At 47.0% G+C, this 16,663-nt stretch overlaps 1 protein-coding gene across 1 annotated transcript; it reads right to left on the reverse strand.

Moving 5' to 3' along the window:
- Positions 1-7,200: 7,200 nt before the first annotated feature.
- Positions 7,201-9,449, reverse strand: LOC117861508 (polyphenol oxidase I, chloroplastic). Its single transcript, XM_034745078.2, has 2 exons — positions 8,483-9,449; positions 7,201-8,326 (listed from the first exon to the last, which is right to left on the reverse strand). The coding sequence occupies exons 1-2, from the start codon at positions 9,344-9,346 to the stop codon at positions 7,379-7,381; spliced, it is 1,812 nt and encodes a 603-aa protein (XP_034600969.1). The 5' UTR covers positions 9,347-9,449; the 3' UTR covers positions 7,201-7,378.
- Between the last annotated feature and the right edge of the window lie 7,214 nt (positions 9,450-16,663).

A 16,663-nucleotide genomic window follows, 5' to 3' on the forward strand; every position in this document is an offset into this window, starting at 1 on the left:
GCAGAGAATCACTTCTCTCTGAACAACTATTTAGCAGAGCTCCTGCTGGATTCAGCGAAGAATCAGCTCTGAGAACTCCGCCAAACGCATCCAAAGGGATGGTATCTGCTTTTCTTTACCTCTATATACTTGTTTGCATTTTTTCCCCTTAACCAAATCCTATAGGCTCACCTAAGATGCCTCTTCCTCTGAGGTCTAGGGTGCTACTTTGCCGGTTCATTTCTATACACAACAAAAACTAAGGCCTGGTTTGGTTCCGGTTTCTTATTTTTAGCACCCGTTACATGAATGTTTAGATACTAATTAGGAGTATTAAACGTAGACTATTTACAAAACCCATTACATAAGTGGAGGCTAAACGACGAGACGAATTTATTAAGCCTAATTAGTCCATAATTTGATAATGTGCTGCTACAGTAAACATTTGCTAATGATGGATTAATTAGGTTTAATAGATTCATCTCGCTGTTTAGCCTCCACTTATGTAATGGGTTTTGTAAATAGTCTATGTTTAATACTCTTAATTAGTATCTAAACATTCGATGTAACACGTGCTAAAAATAAGCAAAGGGAACCAAACACCCCTAAATGAGATTCTCCTTTTGATTGCGGTTGAATTCGTACAATAAACGACACAACTACATATAAATCTTACTAATTTGTCTCATGCTCCCCTCTCGTGTACAATGATGATGGTGTGCTGGCCGACAAATAGGGCGAGGCATGCATAGAGATGCAACGGATACGCAAACTATGTGCAGCCACCCTAGTTCAATTGTCCTGCATGCAAATCCAAGGAAAAAAAATGATCTAGCAATTATGTGAAATTAATTTTGTTTTCATATGGGTGGAGTGAGATTCAGATGGATGAGAAAGAATAAACGTCAAGTCGAAAATGGTTTAGACCGAGGGGTGTTTTTTTTTTCTTGGAATGCAGGGTTTACATACAAAATCTCAAAGAAAAGGTTCAACTAGCCCATGTAGGAATTGAAAAATAAAATTCCTCATACCTAGTGACCATGGAAATATCTTTCTCCCTCTTATCTCTTCAAATACAAAGGGTGAGGAAAACTTGGGCGGTCACATGTGTGCCTGTAACCGAATGTATATAGTACTACATACGGAGTATGTGTGATTCGATCACATGCAGTTGCGGAGGCATGCATTGCGATGGAGTGCAGTACTATCTAGACCTTTGATGAACTGGGTTCTCCATGATTTGCTTTAGAGAATTTTCTCAAAATGGCTAAGGATACAATCGTTCACGTGGCAGTCCAAGAGAACGAAAGTTGGTGGTCTGAATGGGCTAAAACCAACAAACAAGCACACCTGGGATCTCCAGCTGCTCTCTACATCACTACATGCATCGAAAGCTATAATGCTAGCTGATGCTGCACTCCAACAACCTGTGTCCAAGGACGAAATGGAAGCAATATCCATACTGGGCAAGCTATAGCAGTGTAGCTGCTTGCATTGGCTGAAGATTGGCCACACAGAAACCTCCTGGTCCTGTCCTGTACGGTGCCGATTGAAATATCAAGGTGATTAGGATCATGCCCGTACGTTGCTACAGGCAAAACAAATTCTTTTGATAACCATTAATTTTTATTGTACAATTTTTTAATGACATGTATAATAGAAGCATACAAATATAATACACTTAGCTGTTTTAAACAGAGTACAAATCGTCGTCCAAAAAATAGAATGCCAACAGATTTTTCCACTGCCGGTTTCATGTAATCTTCCTCTCGCCCAACTCTCACCCTACTTCCACCACTCAACAGCCTTGTTTCTAACACAATCTTTAAGTGGCAAAAATAGAAAATGATGCACCACCTGTCTCAATATCTCAAGAGCTATAAGTTGTGCAATACCTGTCCCAGCCTACGAGCACAAATATTGATTTGGGAAGAAACATGGCAAACAAACCACATTAGATTAGTTCAGAGTCTGCACATACCAATATGTACTGCTGGGCTGGTGCATGACAATCGGACAATTAAGGAAGCATCCAATCATAGGTAACTATTGTGATCAGGTAGGAAAGAAAAGAGGCCATAATCAAATGGACATAGATGTGCCAAATCGACCAGCTGCTAGCCCTCCAATTGAACTCCTCTCCAAACGTTGTCCTAAAAATTTGAAAAATTGCAGTTCTCTTAATTGCATAGCCATTTTAAACAAATCTACACTACAAGAAAACTGACCATCGGTCCTAACCTTTAGTACCGGCTGGTTTTTGGACCCGATACTAATGTGAGCATTAGTACCGAGTCTAATGGCTAGTTCCCCAGGAGCTCCCCGTGACCTCCTTTACCGGTTGAGCTCCACCCGGTACTAAAGGTCACACATTAGTACCAGATGGAGTACCAGGTGGAGCCTCCACCTGGTACTAATGTGCCTGAGCGGCTTTAGTACCGGGTGGAGGCTCCACCCGATACTAATGGGTAACGATTGGAGCTCCCCCCTCCCAACCTTATCCTCTCTCCGTCGCCCCCCTACCTTCCTCTCTCTCTCTCCCCCGCCTCCTTAATTATCCGCTCCCCCTCTCCTCCCTCTCCCCTCCCTTTCTTTCCCCCTCTCTCCCCCCCACCCCACCACCCCTGCCCCCACCCTCTCCCTCTCCCTCTCCCGCTGCCGCTGCCCCTCCCCTTCCCCTCCGCTCGCCCCTCACTAGTAGTGAGGAGCGGCAGCGGGGCGAGGTGCAGGGCGGTGCTTGGGAGGCAGGTTGAGGTTCGGGGCATGTGGAGGTGCTCGCGCGACACGCAGGGGTGCAACGGCGTGCGGGGGAGCGGCGGCCAGCTGGAGGCGGTGGGGTGCAGGGGTGCGGCGGCGAGGCACAGGTATTTTCTTTATTTTTTTTGCTCCGGGCTGACGGTGGCAGGAGGTGGCGAGGCGGGAGGGTGACGGGGGCCATGCAAAACAAGGGCCATTGGTCAGCAGAACTGGCACTGCACGTGCGTCCGTCCACGATGTTCACGGTGGACACCCGGTGAAGTCCTCCCTTCACAGTGCATGGACGCCCCTAGTACCACACGTCAGCGTGCGGCGGCCATAGCGGGGAAATAATTGAGTAACTCAAACGAATTTTGTGCCCAATCGGAATAGCACAACCTATTAGATCGAAACACCTAAGGGTCCCTTTGGCACGGCTCATTGAGCAGCTTCTCGAGCGGCTTTTGATGAAGCCGTGCCAAACGGATAAAACCAAAATGGCTCACAAGAGGAAGCCGGCAAAAGCCCCTAAAATCCCGCTCTCTACATTTCTCCACCAGGGAGAAGCTAAAACTAGCGGCTCATACCGGCTTCTCCTCATCCCAACATCTCATTTTCCATCTTTGTCCTGGGAGGAGGAGCAGTGGACGGCGCCGTTGCGGGGCCGCAGCTGTCGCAGACAGCGCGATGCGGCGGCGGCCATGGGGACAGGCACGGTCGGGGCAGATGGCGGCCATGGGGCCAGGCACGGTCGGGGCAGCTGGCGGTGCGGCGGCGCGCAGGCGCTGTCGGGGCAGCTGGCGGCACGCAGGCGCGGTCGGGGCAGCCGGACTCCCTGCTCCGCCCCGCCGGACTCCCTGCTCTGCCCCGCCAGCCTCTGGCTCCGCCCCGCCGGTAGCCTCCTGTGCCGCCCCGCCGGCTCTGCGGCTAGCCTCTTGCTCCGCCCGAGAGAGAGAGGGAGGGGAGAGGGGGGAGCGGGTGAGTGGATAGGAGAGGAGCGGTCGATCGGATAAGGAGAGGGGAGGGAAAAAGAAAAGAAGGGGACAAGGAAAGAAAAGAATAAAGGAAAGAAAAAGAAAAGAAAAATGAAGAGAAAAGAGAAAAAGAAAAGAGAAAAAAATATAAGGGTATTTTGGATATTTGACATCTTCTTTACACTAGGAGAAGCCGTTTTGCCAAACGTTTTCGTACAAAATAAGCTAGAGTTAGAAAAAGCTGCTTTTCCATACGAGCTAGAGCCAGAGCTATTTTTTCACGAGCCAGAGCTGTGCCAAACGGGACCTAAATATAACCACCCAGATATATGTGCGTGCTGAATGCAGCCGCAAGAAACAGTCAGGCTATGTAGTAGGATAATAGCACACAATCACACAGAGAGTCTAACGCAACAAAACAAAAGGGATAGAGATATACCGACTGTGGCAGTGATGGCAGAAGAGATCATGCAACAGAGGGTAATGCCAAATCCAGCGGCGGCCCGCTGCACCAGACCAAATGATGCTACATGCTTGACGCCACAACACCATGGGGTACCAGAGGGTGGAGCAGATTTTTGGATAAAGGAGAAAATATCGAGTTAGGGACAACTTGCATCGTCCTGCATATGCGATTCCAGGTCCACACGCAAGAAGATTAGAACTAAATCATTCTAAGACAATGTAAAAGATATTCTTCGTGATGGCAACTAAATAAAACAGTCACATCAGCCATCATGAGCCCAAAAATTTCTAGCGGACATTGCGCAAGCAGGATATAGGAATTTTGAAATGATAGTTGCGTTCAGTAGCCCTTACTGCACCTTTGAACAAACCAATCATTTTACTACGGCATCTCTCTATTACAATACAAAGTCATTTATTCACTATATTATACAAAGCCCAAAAGGCAAATATAAGAAGAAATTATAGAGCAGAGGCACTACATCTCATTAATACAGTCGGAATCATTTATTCACTATACAATACAAAGCCTAAAAGGCAAATATAAGAACAAATTATAGAGCACAGGCACTACATCTCAGTAATACAGTAAGAAATTCAGAGTCATACACAAAGAGGGGGGAAATTGACAGCAATGAATTGAACTAATGCAGGAACAAAGAGGGATAATAATGCAGTGCAGGTTCTTACTCGAGTAATCAACACGGAATCCTTCAGGCCCTCCAAATCTACACATAAAAGGAATGAAATTTACTCGTAAAACAATACAATCTCTGAAGAACATGCTAGTGCTTGTGATATGTTCTAAAAAAACGTGCTACAAATGCTCCTTGCCTCTTCTTCTCCAGCAACCCAGCTCCTCTCAAGCAAAGACACAGTACCAGCCCTACTCCTTGTAGCCTCTCTTCTCTGATTCTCTCCCTCTGCCTCCACCAAGCAAGCAATCCCCAAAAGCTAGTTTCTTTCTTTTTCTTCCTCCAAATCAGCAAGCAACAGTTCAAATCATGAATACGCCTCTTCCTTTCTGCTGTTCTCTCCACCAAGACCGCAGCAGCAACTAGTGGCTCTCCCTTCTTTCCTACGAAATTTTAGATAAATAATCATTTTTAAATGGAGCCAAAGATTATTGCTCAACACTAATAAAAATTAATATGATATATTCCTGCTCATCCCCAATTCATATCCACTGTGTTATCATTTGTCCTTCCAACGAAGAAATTAAATTACTGTCTTGCCAATTACCATTTTGTCAATTAGATGTGGCTAAAGATGCATTTAAAAACCAGAGACCATCCATAAGGACATGCATGAAACCAATCAGTTATGTATACTGAAAAATGCGAGACAAAAGCTGAACTAAACAAGCCAGAAACCATGCAGTCCTATCCAAACTTGAAAAATGCCAGACTACAAGCCTACAATCCTTCAGTAGTTCAGCACAAGAAGCTACATTGGTACAATTTTGATCTCTGCATTACAAGCTAGAGACCTAAATCCCTTATCCCTACCATTGCATGCCTAATTGCCTACCAATGGAAGGTAGCAAATTTCAGTGCGAATTAGTTAAAGGCCAGTTTGGTCGCCTTCTCTCTCTTTTAGCTATAGAGATGGGGACATGCAAAATAATGCACCGCCTCAGAAAGAAGCACTATACAAAAATGAATCCCGGCCCACGTTGCCAAGGACTTGCAAAGGATAGCAACAACCAGCACATAAATTGGAACAGGCGAACAGCTAGTAGTACGTCCTATATGTGATTGCTATGTGTAGTTCGAGGATCACTGACCGTCCGCAACTACTTTTGATTCTACGCATCCGATTCCTGCTATACGACAGTCAGTACGACAGCGTCTGCACTCAAAAGGAGCGGTTTATGATTGCCTTTTGGTAAGTAATTAGTCTGCTTATTTCCAAAACCAAATAACTCGAGCCTCAATGTGGCTTACTGCACACGTCTGAACGTTTTGAATTTGTTCAAGGATTCTACTGAAACTTTAGACGCATAACGTGTGATCGAATCAAAGGAACGATATTCTTTGCCGTATACTGCATGGGACAGTAAAAATCACAGATACGCGTGTTGCTTCTCTCACTTGGACCACATGTCAGTGACTTTTAATGCTCTGCTGCTTCAATTTTCATGGAGAGTCAAAACATCTCAAATTTGATCAAGTTTATACAATAAAATACTAACATCCATGATACCAAATAAGTACCACTTATTTCTTCATTAAATATATTTTCATAGTATATCTATTCGGTGCCATAAATCTTTCTGACCATCTCTATAATTTTGGTCAAACATAAAATGGTTTGACTCTCCAAGAAAGTTGTAATGACTTATAATTTGAAACGGAGGGAGTAGAAGATATCGGGTCTGACAACTTGTACTGGTGATGAACACATGGACGACGTACACTTTTCGGTCTGCCTCCCACTCCCAACATTCTTCTTCTTTAATTTCTTTGTTGTGCCAAATAACCGGCGCATCTCTTTCCAATGCAATATATACGAAGGACAAGAATGCAAGGTCATTAGATACATTTTCTTAATCTTTGTGCATAATTTCTAGAACCACATCCATTTTGAAATTCCAAGTCTGTAAATTGGCAAAAGATAACATTTATTTCATCACACGTCCTATCTATTATTAGTCAGCTGAAATTCTTCAGTTGACAACGAGGTTTGGCCTTTGGCGGCGATGGGCTTTGGTTAGGAGGGTTTTATTTTATCTGTAAGCTTAGAGGTCTTGTTTGAATACTAGTAGACTGGAGTGGAATGTGAGGAATTGAAGAAGAAATTAGTTTATTTTAAACTCAATCGCTTTCATTCCTTTTCAATCATCTTCTATCCAAAGAAGCTCAGAATGAGTCTCGAAGACACAGGGGTGGCAGTGGTGATGAGTCGCGAACTCGTGATTGGGCTGTTGCCAAGGTGAGGGAGCTCTAAAAAATAAAATTGAGAGACTGATGGAAGTAGAGGACGGTTGGAGATGGATCGAAGCCGTTCTTGATGAACATATATGAAAGCAGCTGACTGTATGATCTAGATCCAACGGTCCATATTATTCAATGATAGAAAATATATTCAGAAAATAAAACAAGCGTGGGCAGCTATCATCTTGCTCCCTTATTTCATCATTTCCTTTAGCATGGAATGATTTTTAGGCGCCTTCGGTCGGCCGATCCGGTGCACACATGACGTCTAGCTCCGGCGGTGTTGGTTCAGCGCTCCCTGATCTCGATCCTCGGCGGGCTGATGATCTTGATTCCCGGGGTCCGCGGCACGATGACGACGTTGACAGCGCCGTCCTCGTCACCGACCCCGATGTCGGCCAGCACCTCGTCCAGCGGCAGGACGAACGGCACCACCACCGTCTCCCCGGGCTTCTTGCTCCCGCCGCGCGGCAGGGTGGCGAAACTCCCGGCGTACTCGCTGTGCCGCGGCCCCGCGCCGGCGGCCTGCTCCGGCGGCACGTTGATCACCACGTCGAACTTGCCGCCCTTTCCGGGCTCGAACTCCACGCCGTCGAACACCAGGATGGTGTCCGCCGGCTGCTTCCCGCCGCCGCCTGCCGCCGCCTTCTGCGCGCGCCGCGGCTTGGCTACGGACGGCACCTCCACGACCTGCCCCTCCGTCAGGGCCAGCGGGAACGCCGGCGTCGGCGCCGCCGCCCGCCGCATGGTGGACCTTGAGGCGGCGGCGCCCTTGTTGGCAAGCAGCGGGGCCGGCCTGGCGCCCATCCAGCGGAGCGGCTCCCGCTCGTCGTAGCTGTACCCGAGCGCCGCCGCGTCGAGGACGTCGCGGACCCGGATGCGGACGGGCCGTGGCCTCTCGTCGTAGAAGACGAAGCTGGTGTCGAGCCACTCCGGGTCGTCGAAGTTGCGGCGGCCGAGCTTGGTGGACCAGAGGTGCCACATGCGGTCCACGTTGGCGTGGTGGGAGTAGAAGACCGGGTCCCGCGCCGCCGTGGCGAGGAACCCCATGTCGGCGAGGGAGTGCTTCTGGCCGTCGTGCCCCGTCGTGGAGCTTCCCGGGTCGCCGGTCCACACGTGGACGCTCGTGTGCGCCATGCTCTCCAGCGAGCCGGAGGTGCCCGATGACCTCGTCCCCGGGTAGGAGGAGCAGAACTTGCCGCCCAGGAAATCCTGCGCCTTCTTGTTCCGCATCATCTGGTCAAGACGACAGACCATCGTAAGATACACACATGCATGCATACATACGTACGTACGTACGTACGTACATACATACATACATACAAATCCCGAGGTCATCAAGCACTGGGTTGTAGTTGTGTAGTCATGTCGATGACCAAAAAAAGTTTGTACCTGAACGTAAAGGGTGGCAAGGTTATTCTGAACAACTTGGTTGTTCAGATGAGCAGCTTGAGGGTCGAAAGGGATGACGGTGGTGTCGCCGGCTTTGGCGATGTGGAGGTTGAGGTAGGCGCCGAGGTTCGCCGGGTTGCGTTTGGCGTCGTACAGCGGCGAGCCGGCGTCCTTGAAGATGTCCGGCAGCGCCATCCCCGCCGGCGCGTCCCAGTTCCAGTACGGCAGCGCGAAGGTGTCGTCGCCGATGAGGTCGCCGAGGATGCGCTCATAGAAGTAGAGGTACATGCGGTGCCACGGCGCGAAGACCCACGAGAAGTGCACGTCGAACGGCGCGTCGCCGCCGCCGCCGCCATACCGGTAGTGCCCGTCGCAGTAGGCCTCGTGGATGGCCGCCTGCGCCGCGAAGCTGCGCGGGTCGGAGGCCGGGAGCGCCTTCATCTTCGCCAGGGCCCACCGGTACTTCTCGACGGTCTCGGGGTCGGCCAGGTGCGCTGGCTGGCGGAGGCGCGTCGGGCCGGTCGGCGGCGTGAAATCGACGGCGGCGACCGGCGACGTCGGCGGGCACGGTTTCTGGCCCGTCTCCTGGCACGTGAGGAGCGTGTCCGTGACCTTCTCGCCTCTGGGGCAGACGTCGGAGGCGTTCTCGGTGGCAGCGAGGCCCGGGCGCGTGGCGAGACCCCCGGCGGCGACGCCGGTTAGGCCGGCAAGGACGTCACGACGGTCGAAGCGAGGGGCGGCGGCCCTGCACGACAGGCTGCGGCGCCGCTGGGTTGGCTTCTTGGGGAGCATGGAGGGGTATGCAGGGGGCCGCGGCGAGGCGACGAGGGGAAGGCCGTTGGTCTTGGCGCTGGGAGTCGCCATGCTCGGCTTGCCGTGCTAGCTACGAGAAGGATAGGAGGCTAGTGAGGTTGGTTGGAAGGTGTATGGGTGCCTACCGTCGTATACATAGTGGATCAGTGGCAGCTGCTGGCTTGATTCCAGGCAAAACTGGTGTCTCGATCTTGCAGGGTTTTTTTTGAGTGGCATCTCTTTCAGGTTTTCTGTGCGGCCAAAAAACTATGACTTGATATTGTTGCTAATGCGTGATGCCATACAGAAACCTAGCACAAATTCAGAAACTGAGGAAAGTGCAAGCTGGAGGAGCATAAAGGTCCTTATTCATACAAGAAAACATTTTCAGGAAAATCCTAAAAGAAAATCATATTCTGAAGTTGCTGAAATATAATGAGTAGTATGGGAGGAAAAGATATACCATTAAATTCTTTCATGATGCTGCAATAGAGAGATGAATACAAGAACAACGTGGCACCATCTCCCATGCTACAATATTTCCTGTAACTAAAGCACTTGCGATCTCTTATTTTATTTTTCTTTTGCTCGACTAACGATTATTTTCACATGTGCAACGTACAGATTCTTGATGATTGCAATTGCACCATGAGATAGGGCCTGGTATCAGCCAATCTGGAGCTATTCATGGGCCAACCTGGGCCATGCCCCCTTGGCCCAGGAAAGTTTCTGCGGAGTTGGGCTTCCCGTGTGTCCTCCTTGCCATTTGCCAAGGCTACGCCGGTTGTCCTGAGAACCCCGGGACGCCTCCCGGGATGGACGTCCTCTTCGTCGGGGTCGAGGACACCCCTGAGAGGGCAGCAGGCTCCTTCCTGAAGCTTGGAGCATGCCGTTCCAGGTTGTCCGACCAGTTCGCGTGACTCGCTGATTGTTGCAAGCGGCTAGATGACTGCCTGAGCAATCCTCTTGCAAAGCAACTTCCCCTTACAACGCTTGACGACGGACCGATGTTCGCACGCGTTGCTCGACCGGGCCATGTGCAAAAGAATTGTTACAAGCACGTGTGCGAGCTCGCATGCCACATCACGCTCGTACACACTGCCACACTGCTGCATCTCGGTTGCTGCAGCTGTCAAGCTGGACGAGTGCTGCGCCGGATGACTGGGCACATCCCAGGGCTCCTCGAGCTCACGCGTGTGAAGCGGCTCCGGAGCTCGCCGGACATAAAACTCCTGTCATTTCTTCTGAATAGGGAATTCTCCACGGCGGGGCAGAGTGGAATTCGGAGCACCGCCCACCTCAAGAAAAGAGTGGCCCCACACCTGACCTTCGGGTAAATGGCCCGACATGGGCCGGGGCTGCTGTCAGCGTTAAGAGAACGGGGTACCCCGCGCAGACGATTCGCGGAGGCGCTCATCCACCACGTTACCGGAGGGGTGGGCCACGCAATGGGCCCTCCTAACTCCTAGGCCTTGAGAGCTTGGAAACTCCGGGGACACTGCTACGGAAGGATCCCGGAAGGAAAGAGGGCTACCTTCGCTACGAAGGAAGAGCTCTGGTGGACAATAAGGCAGACTGCATTAAATGTCTCCTGGATGTCAGACTATGGGAGCATAAGAAAGCCTCTCCTGGATGTCAGACTATGGGAGGATAAGAAAGCCTCTCACTTGCTATTTTATGCTCATATATGGGTGCACATGCCCCAAGATGAAGACCACCGGTAACCAATATTAAAGAAGCATGCATGCATGCAACCCTACGGTGGCCAAGATGCACTTGCACATTGATGGCATGCAGCGTGCAGGCATGGACAAGACAAGACCAAATTTACCTCTACGACACAAGAGTGAAGACTAGCATAGCTCTTTTATCTTGTTAGGCAAGTGGAGGGCCCTCTGTGTATTATATAAGAAAGGTCCTTGAGTGGAAGAGGGGAGGCGCCCGAGCTCTAAGGAAGGAGCTCCTGTACTTCTTCCTCCTTGTAATCCCCCATTAAAACTATAGCAAGAACATACAGATAAGTAGGACGTAGGGCTATTATCCTCCGAAAAGCCCGAACCTGGGTAAAAATCTCTGTGCTCATCACTCGTGTAGTTCAAGGAGGTCAACGTGTTCAGCCTCTAGCCGAATCTCAAAAAGGGAGTCTCCTCGGACCCCCCCCCCCCCCCGCCTCCCGCTCCGACATTTGCACACCATCAACGGCAGAAAAGACGACGGCCAAGATGGTAGACAAAACGCAAGACATTCGATGACAAGGATATTCCAAGCCCCACACTGACACAAAGTACAACTTGGTCGTTGAAGTCAACGACATACCAGATTTACCGGATTGTCCTCAAAAATTTGAGTATGGTAAACCGTTACTACCCGACTAGGCAATCGCCAAGATTCCAAGTGAAATGCAAAGGATGCACAGTTGGTACACGATAGCATGTAGACTTGGGCTCAGAACCATATGGGCATGATACTCACCGATGTGTTCGGACCTCCATTCGATAAGGATTCTAGCAAAATCTTCTTCAATTTTTGAGATATCCATGATGTGTTCCGCCTCTCAGAGCTAGAGTTATAGCTCATCAGATTGTGGTGCATGTAAATGCTTCATCGATGCTAATATCTTGTATATATGCTATGACCTATACATGTACTATGCATAACTAATTAATTACGATGCATTGTACAGGATGTAAGAAAATAACGTGCATGTTGTAAAGGAGAAGGCTAGATATCTGGATCCTTATGCTATTTGCGAAGTTAGGCACAATTTTCTGAGCTAGTGGGGAGACAACCATGACAAGCTAGCTAAGTACAAGACAAAGAAGGACAAAAGGGCGAAACGAGTACGACAACATAAAAAGATAGGAGCAAAGTTTCAGCCTACATAGCGCATATGATGATTACGTGGCAAGATAGCTATTACATATGGGTGCCCTACAACTTCTAGTGAGTCTAAATTTCTACCATTTGTTATAATATATACACTTGCTCCTTTGTGCCTGAAAAAATCTTATATAATATTTTTGCAGGGGTCACTGGATTGCTTTTATGATACAGACAAAGAACGGAGTTGTGACCGTATTTGACTCATTGGATTATGACCAGAGCACCTACAAAGAATTCATATTCATCATACAAAAGTTAGTGAATTTCTTGTTGCTTACACTTACATGTGCAAATTGCCCCCCCCCCAAAGATTACATGTAAAGTAACTTCTTATTTTTTTTCAAAACACGGCTTACCAACACTACATTACCAAAGAAGGGATTCATAACCCCGATAGATAGACCGGTAGAAATGGTTGTACGCACAAACTTTCCATGCCATTTTGTACACTGCGGGTATTGCTTGTGCGAGTACATCAGCGTGCTCGGGAGATACACAACTGATCCCGAACATGTAAGGGGTTACCTTCCATATATAGGGATGTCTATATATATGTATATATTGCATTCTTTTCTACCTATCTACTTGCTTAATTTTTCCGTGGATTTTAATTGTATATTAGGCCTCTACTACACAGTGACCATTTCCATGAGCAACAACTAGTGCTGATTTATGTCGTTTCATTTTGTGTGAAGTGGTAAATCCGAGGGGTACCTATTATCACCCAAAACATAAATTAGCACAAGAAGATAAATACGTTAGCCTCCGTGAGTGGGAGAATCTAGAATACCACCAACGCTAGCCTTCGTGAGTGGCAGAAAAACATGTTGTCAATGTACACTCTAATAATATATATGTATGGTACTATTTCCTTATTATTATTTCGTATGCTTAAATTGAATTTATGTAACATATATTCTATGTCGATGACTATAGCTTCTTCAATTTGGTCACACACTAGACTGTTAGAGTGAAATCAGTAGGAAGAAAAAGTTTTAAAAACTGGCGGGAAATAGTTTCAGCAAATTCAAATTTCAAACGCTGAATTTTTTGACGGGAACAACATTTCTAGGGGCGGGTGATGGCGTCACCTGCCCCTGCAAAATAGTTTGCAGGGACACTATTACTAGGGGCGGGTGATGGCGTCACCCGCCCCTGGAAATGGCTTTACAGGGGTGGGCCTTTTACCCGCTCCTACAAACAGCTAAACAACTATTTGTAGCTGCAAAAGTTAGGTGTGGGTGGCACGCCCACCCCTAAATACCATTTCAACCGCCCCTGGAAACCGCTTTTGTAGTAGTGTGTGTTTCTGTTCTTGTTTTTTCTATACAATAAATGCACTTCGTTCTCAGCTGAGTTGAAATGAGGTACAGGGCAAAAATGTGAAGATTGTTTAGCTACTCGCGGTAGTAACTATCGGATATGCAGAGATATGCCTTTTATATGCATCATCTTATTATGATTATGCAGACCTTTTCATATTATGCTAGCTCGCCGCATGCCCTTTGATTGTATACCATACTCATCATGTATCACTGTTCCTTATTTTTCACATTATCATAATTGTGCCATTATTGTAGCATCCAAACATATGAGCTGCCAACATAAAATGTCTTCTTTCTAATACTATTTACTGTATCTCTAAAGACAATTAATTTTGGATTTTCCTTGGGCTTCGCTGGTCCATTCCACTGTAAGAAACATTCAAAACAATTATACCTATGAATAAGCTGATTGTAAGTTTTGGTGGTTCAACAATAGCACATATATTCTCGCAAAAAAACAATAGCACGTATATATGATCTGCATGTTAACCAATGTCGACAACAAAAAATATGTAACTACATAATTCTATGCGTTCCTCCAGATGTTTCAATCACAAGCTCCCTAATAAAATAAGTTAGAACTACTCCCCTATTTCAAATTGTAGGTCGTTTTGACTTTTCTAAATACATAACTTTTCCTATGTATCTAGACACATCGCATATCTAGGTGCATAGCAAAAGCTATGTCTACAGAAAGCCAAAACGATATACAATTTGGTATGAAGGGAATATTTTCTTACTCATCTAAAGTCACCTGAAAAAGTAAACCCCAAACTTCAGCAGCAACGCGCATGGAATTCAACTAGCGCATTGAAAATTAATCCGCTAGCAGATCATCATGGAGTGGTTCTTCGATCCAAGTGGGCTAGAGATTAATCTAAATTTGGAATTTCTATCCCCAACCTTTCTCAGGCCGATGAAGCTCTGCCTAAAGTCCAACAGTTATTCGCCGAAGTTTTGAGTAGGTTGCCAAGCTGCACTGCGTATTATTAAGTTAATAACAAAATGGGCCCTGCACATGTGATACTGCATATAGCTTTTCTGTTTACCTCAAAATGGCAAAAAAGGTCCATTCCATGCGGTTGTTTTTCGATCCCCGGCCCATTCTAAATTCGGAGCTTGGAACTACTACAACTATATTTTGTTAGCTTCTTCCTATGAAATCCCGGTACTAGTTTTTTAAAAGCTGTGATTGAGCCGAGTTTATGCGGATCCAAGCAGCTCAAATGTGCATCAGAGTCTTCATTTGGAGCAGCTGATCAAAATGTTCACAATCTAATCTTCAAAGAGTTATTTTGGCACAAAGAGATTTTCTTATTGCCAACATTTATCTAACAGGGAGAGACAATTCTTGTTATTCAGTGTGTATGCCTTGGTCTGTCGGTGGCACATCAGAGAACAAGCGTTAGATATGAAAGAAAGAACATTGCGCATATTGAAAATGTTTTCAACTTGTTATCCTGGAGGTTAGAAATACCAATACAAAATTTTGAACCGCCGACCAAACCCTACATGCTGTCTTGTCCTCCGAGCCGGCCTTCCCATTTCACGTACGTTCCCCTTCCCCATCCAGTCATTCACCGTCCGCGTACTCACCAAACCCTAGAGCACCAAAGGGGATCCAACCCTCTCCCCCTTAGCAAACCGCCGCCGCCACGCCGATTCTCCCTTGCGGCGGCGGCGGCGGCGGCGCGTGCACGGTGTGCCGCGCCGTGGCGTCGCCTGAGGTCTCGAGCTCCTCTGCTGCTTCACCTGCGGCACGCCCGTGGCAATCCCCGTGCCTCGCGATGCCCCCCGCGCCCTCGATCGATCGGACGCCGCGCGGCGGAGCTACCCCCGACTGCCCCGGCGAGTCCGAGGCGCCGCCGCCGCCCTGATGGCTCCTGGGGATCCGGAGTGCTTGTGGCGACGATAATGGCGTGGGGGGTGACGGCGACTTCCTCGCGGTCGTCGGCAAGACGTTCAGCTACGTCTTCGTCCTCAAGCTGCCGGCGGAGCGACCCGTCGCCGTGAGTCCCTCGTCAATCTCCTCCACTTTCGAATTCTCCTGCTCACCTCGATCTCACGCCATATCCCCTGGATTCGGTCATGCGTTACGTTCGTGGTTGCTTCTTGCTCACCTCGATCTTACTTTTGTTTCTCGTTCAGTTCATTCAAGATTACTTTAGTTCGAGGTTTTTCTGCTCGTGATGCATGATTGCTCGGTTCATCAAATGGTACAGTGTGGTGACTATATCTACCAACGAGTCATCTTCTGAATTTCTTTTGCACGCTTTTTCCCTTAGATCTCTTTGTTTCTGGATGTCTAAAAAATTGAGATTACTCAACGCTGAGGTTTCTTGTATGATCTTGCTATATTTATTTTTCTTAGCTACTTGTGGTATGATTTGTAAATTGTAACTTACGATGCCTTTATATATAGAGATGAGCTCTAGATGTACTAAATTCTTTATTTTTTTTAGCTATGTGGTATGATCATATCTAGATTCTTTTTTTCCAATTCTTTTTATATCTTGTATCAGAGTTTGACATTATTCTTTCAAAGCTTGATGACCGTGACAGAAATACTATTGGCAGTCTAGCTAGGGCTTTTTATTTTTGTCAATTCAATCATCTTATTAGATATCCTTATTATGGACTTTTTGCTTCAATTGTTTCATTCATTGTGTCTATTCAATTATCTTTTAGATTGAATTTCTTTGATTTTGTACAATTAGTAACTTACTGTCTTTATTTATAGTTTCACAATTCAAGATTTTCCTCAAATTCTGAGGCTTTCTACTTTCCTCAAGATCATCGTCCATATTATGGGCCTTTTGCTTAAATTACTCCATCATTGATTCATTGTGTCATTCTACCTTGCTTGTATTTTGCTTGTAAATCCTTTTCTTTTTGAAACTATAGCTACTCTCAGCAGTTTATTATCTGGGTACTCCTTAAACGAAATGGCACGCTTTTTTAATTATGACGTGGAGATATCATTTGTATATGCATGACAATGCATTTTTTAATAGTTGATCCAGTCTTATCTGTCCCTCCAGATATATGCTAATTTTGGTGGATTTATATTCTATTGATATTATCCCATTGTTTTTTTGATATTGTCAAATATACCAAATATAAATTATAGCCTGGTTTGCTGCTGGTGCAGCTATTGTAAAATAATGGATGGCCAAAGCAT

Source organism: Setaria viridis, chromosome 6, assembly GCF_005286985.2.
Source record: "Setaria viridis chromosome 6, Setaria_viridis_v4.0, whole genome shotgun sequence".
NCBI lineage: Eukaryota > Viridiplantae > Streptophyta > Magnoliopsida > Poales > Poaceae > Setaria > Setaria viridis.

Coding starts and splice junctions, on each gene's coding strand:
- LOC117861508 (XM_034745078.2), bottom strand. CDS start 9,346: ATGGCGACTCCCAGCGCCAAGACCAACGGCCTTCCCCTCGTCGCCTCG. Junction 8,327..8,482: donor TTGCCACCCTTTACGTTCAG/GTACAAACTTTT, acceptor CGTCTTGACCAG/ATGATGCGGAACAAGAAGGC.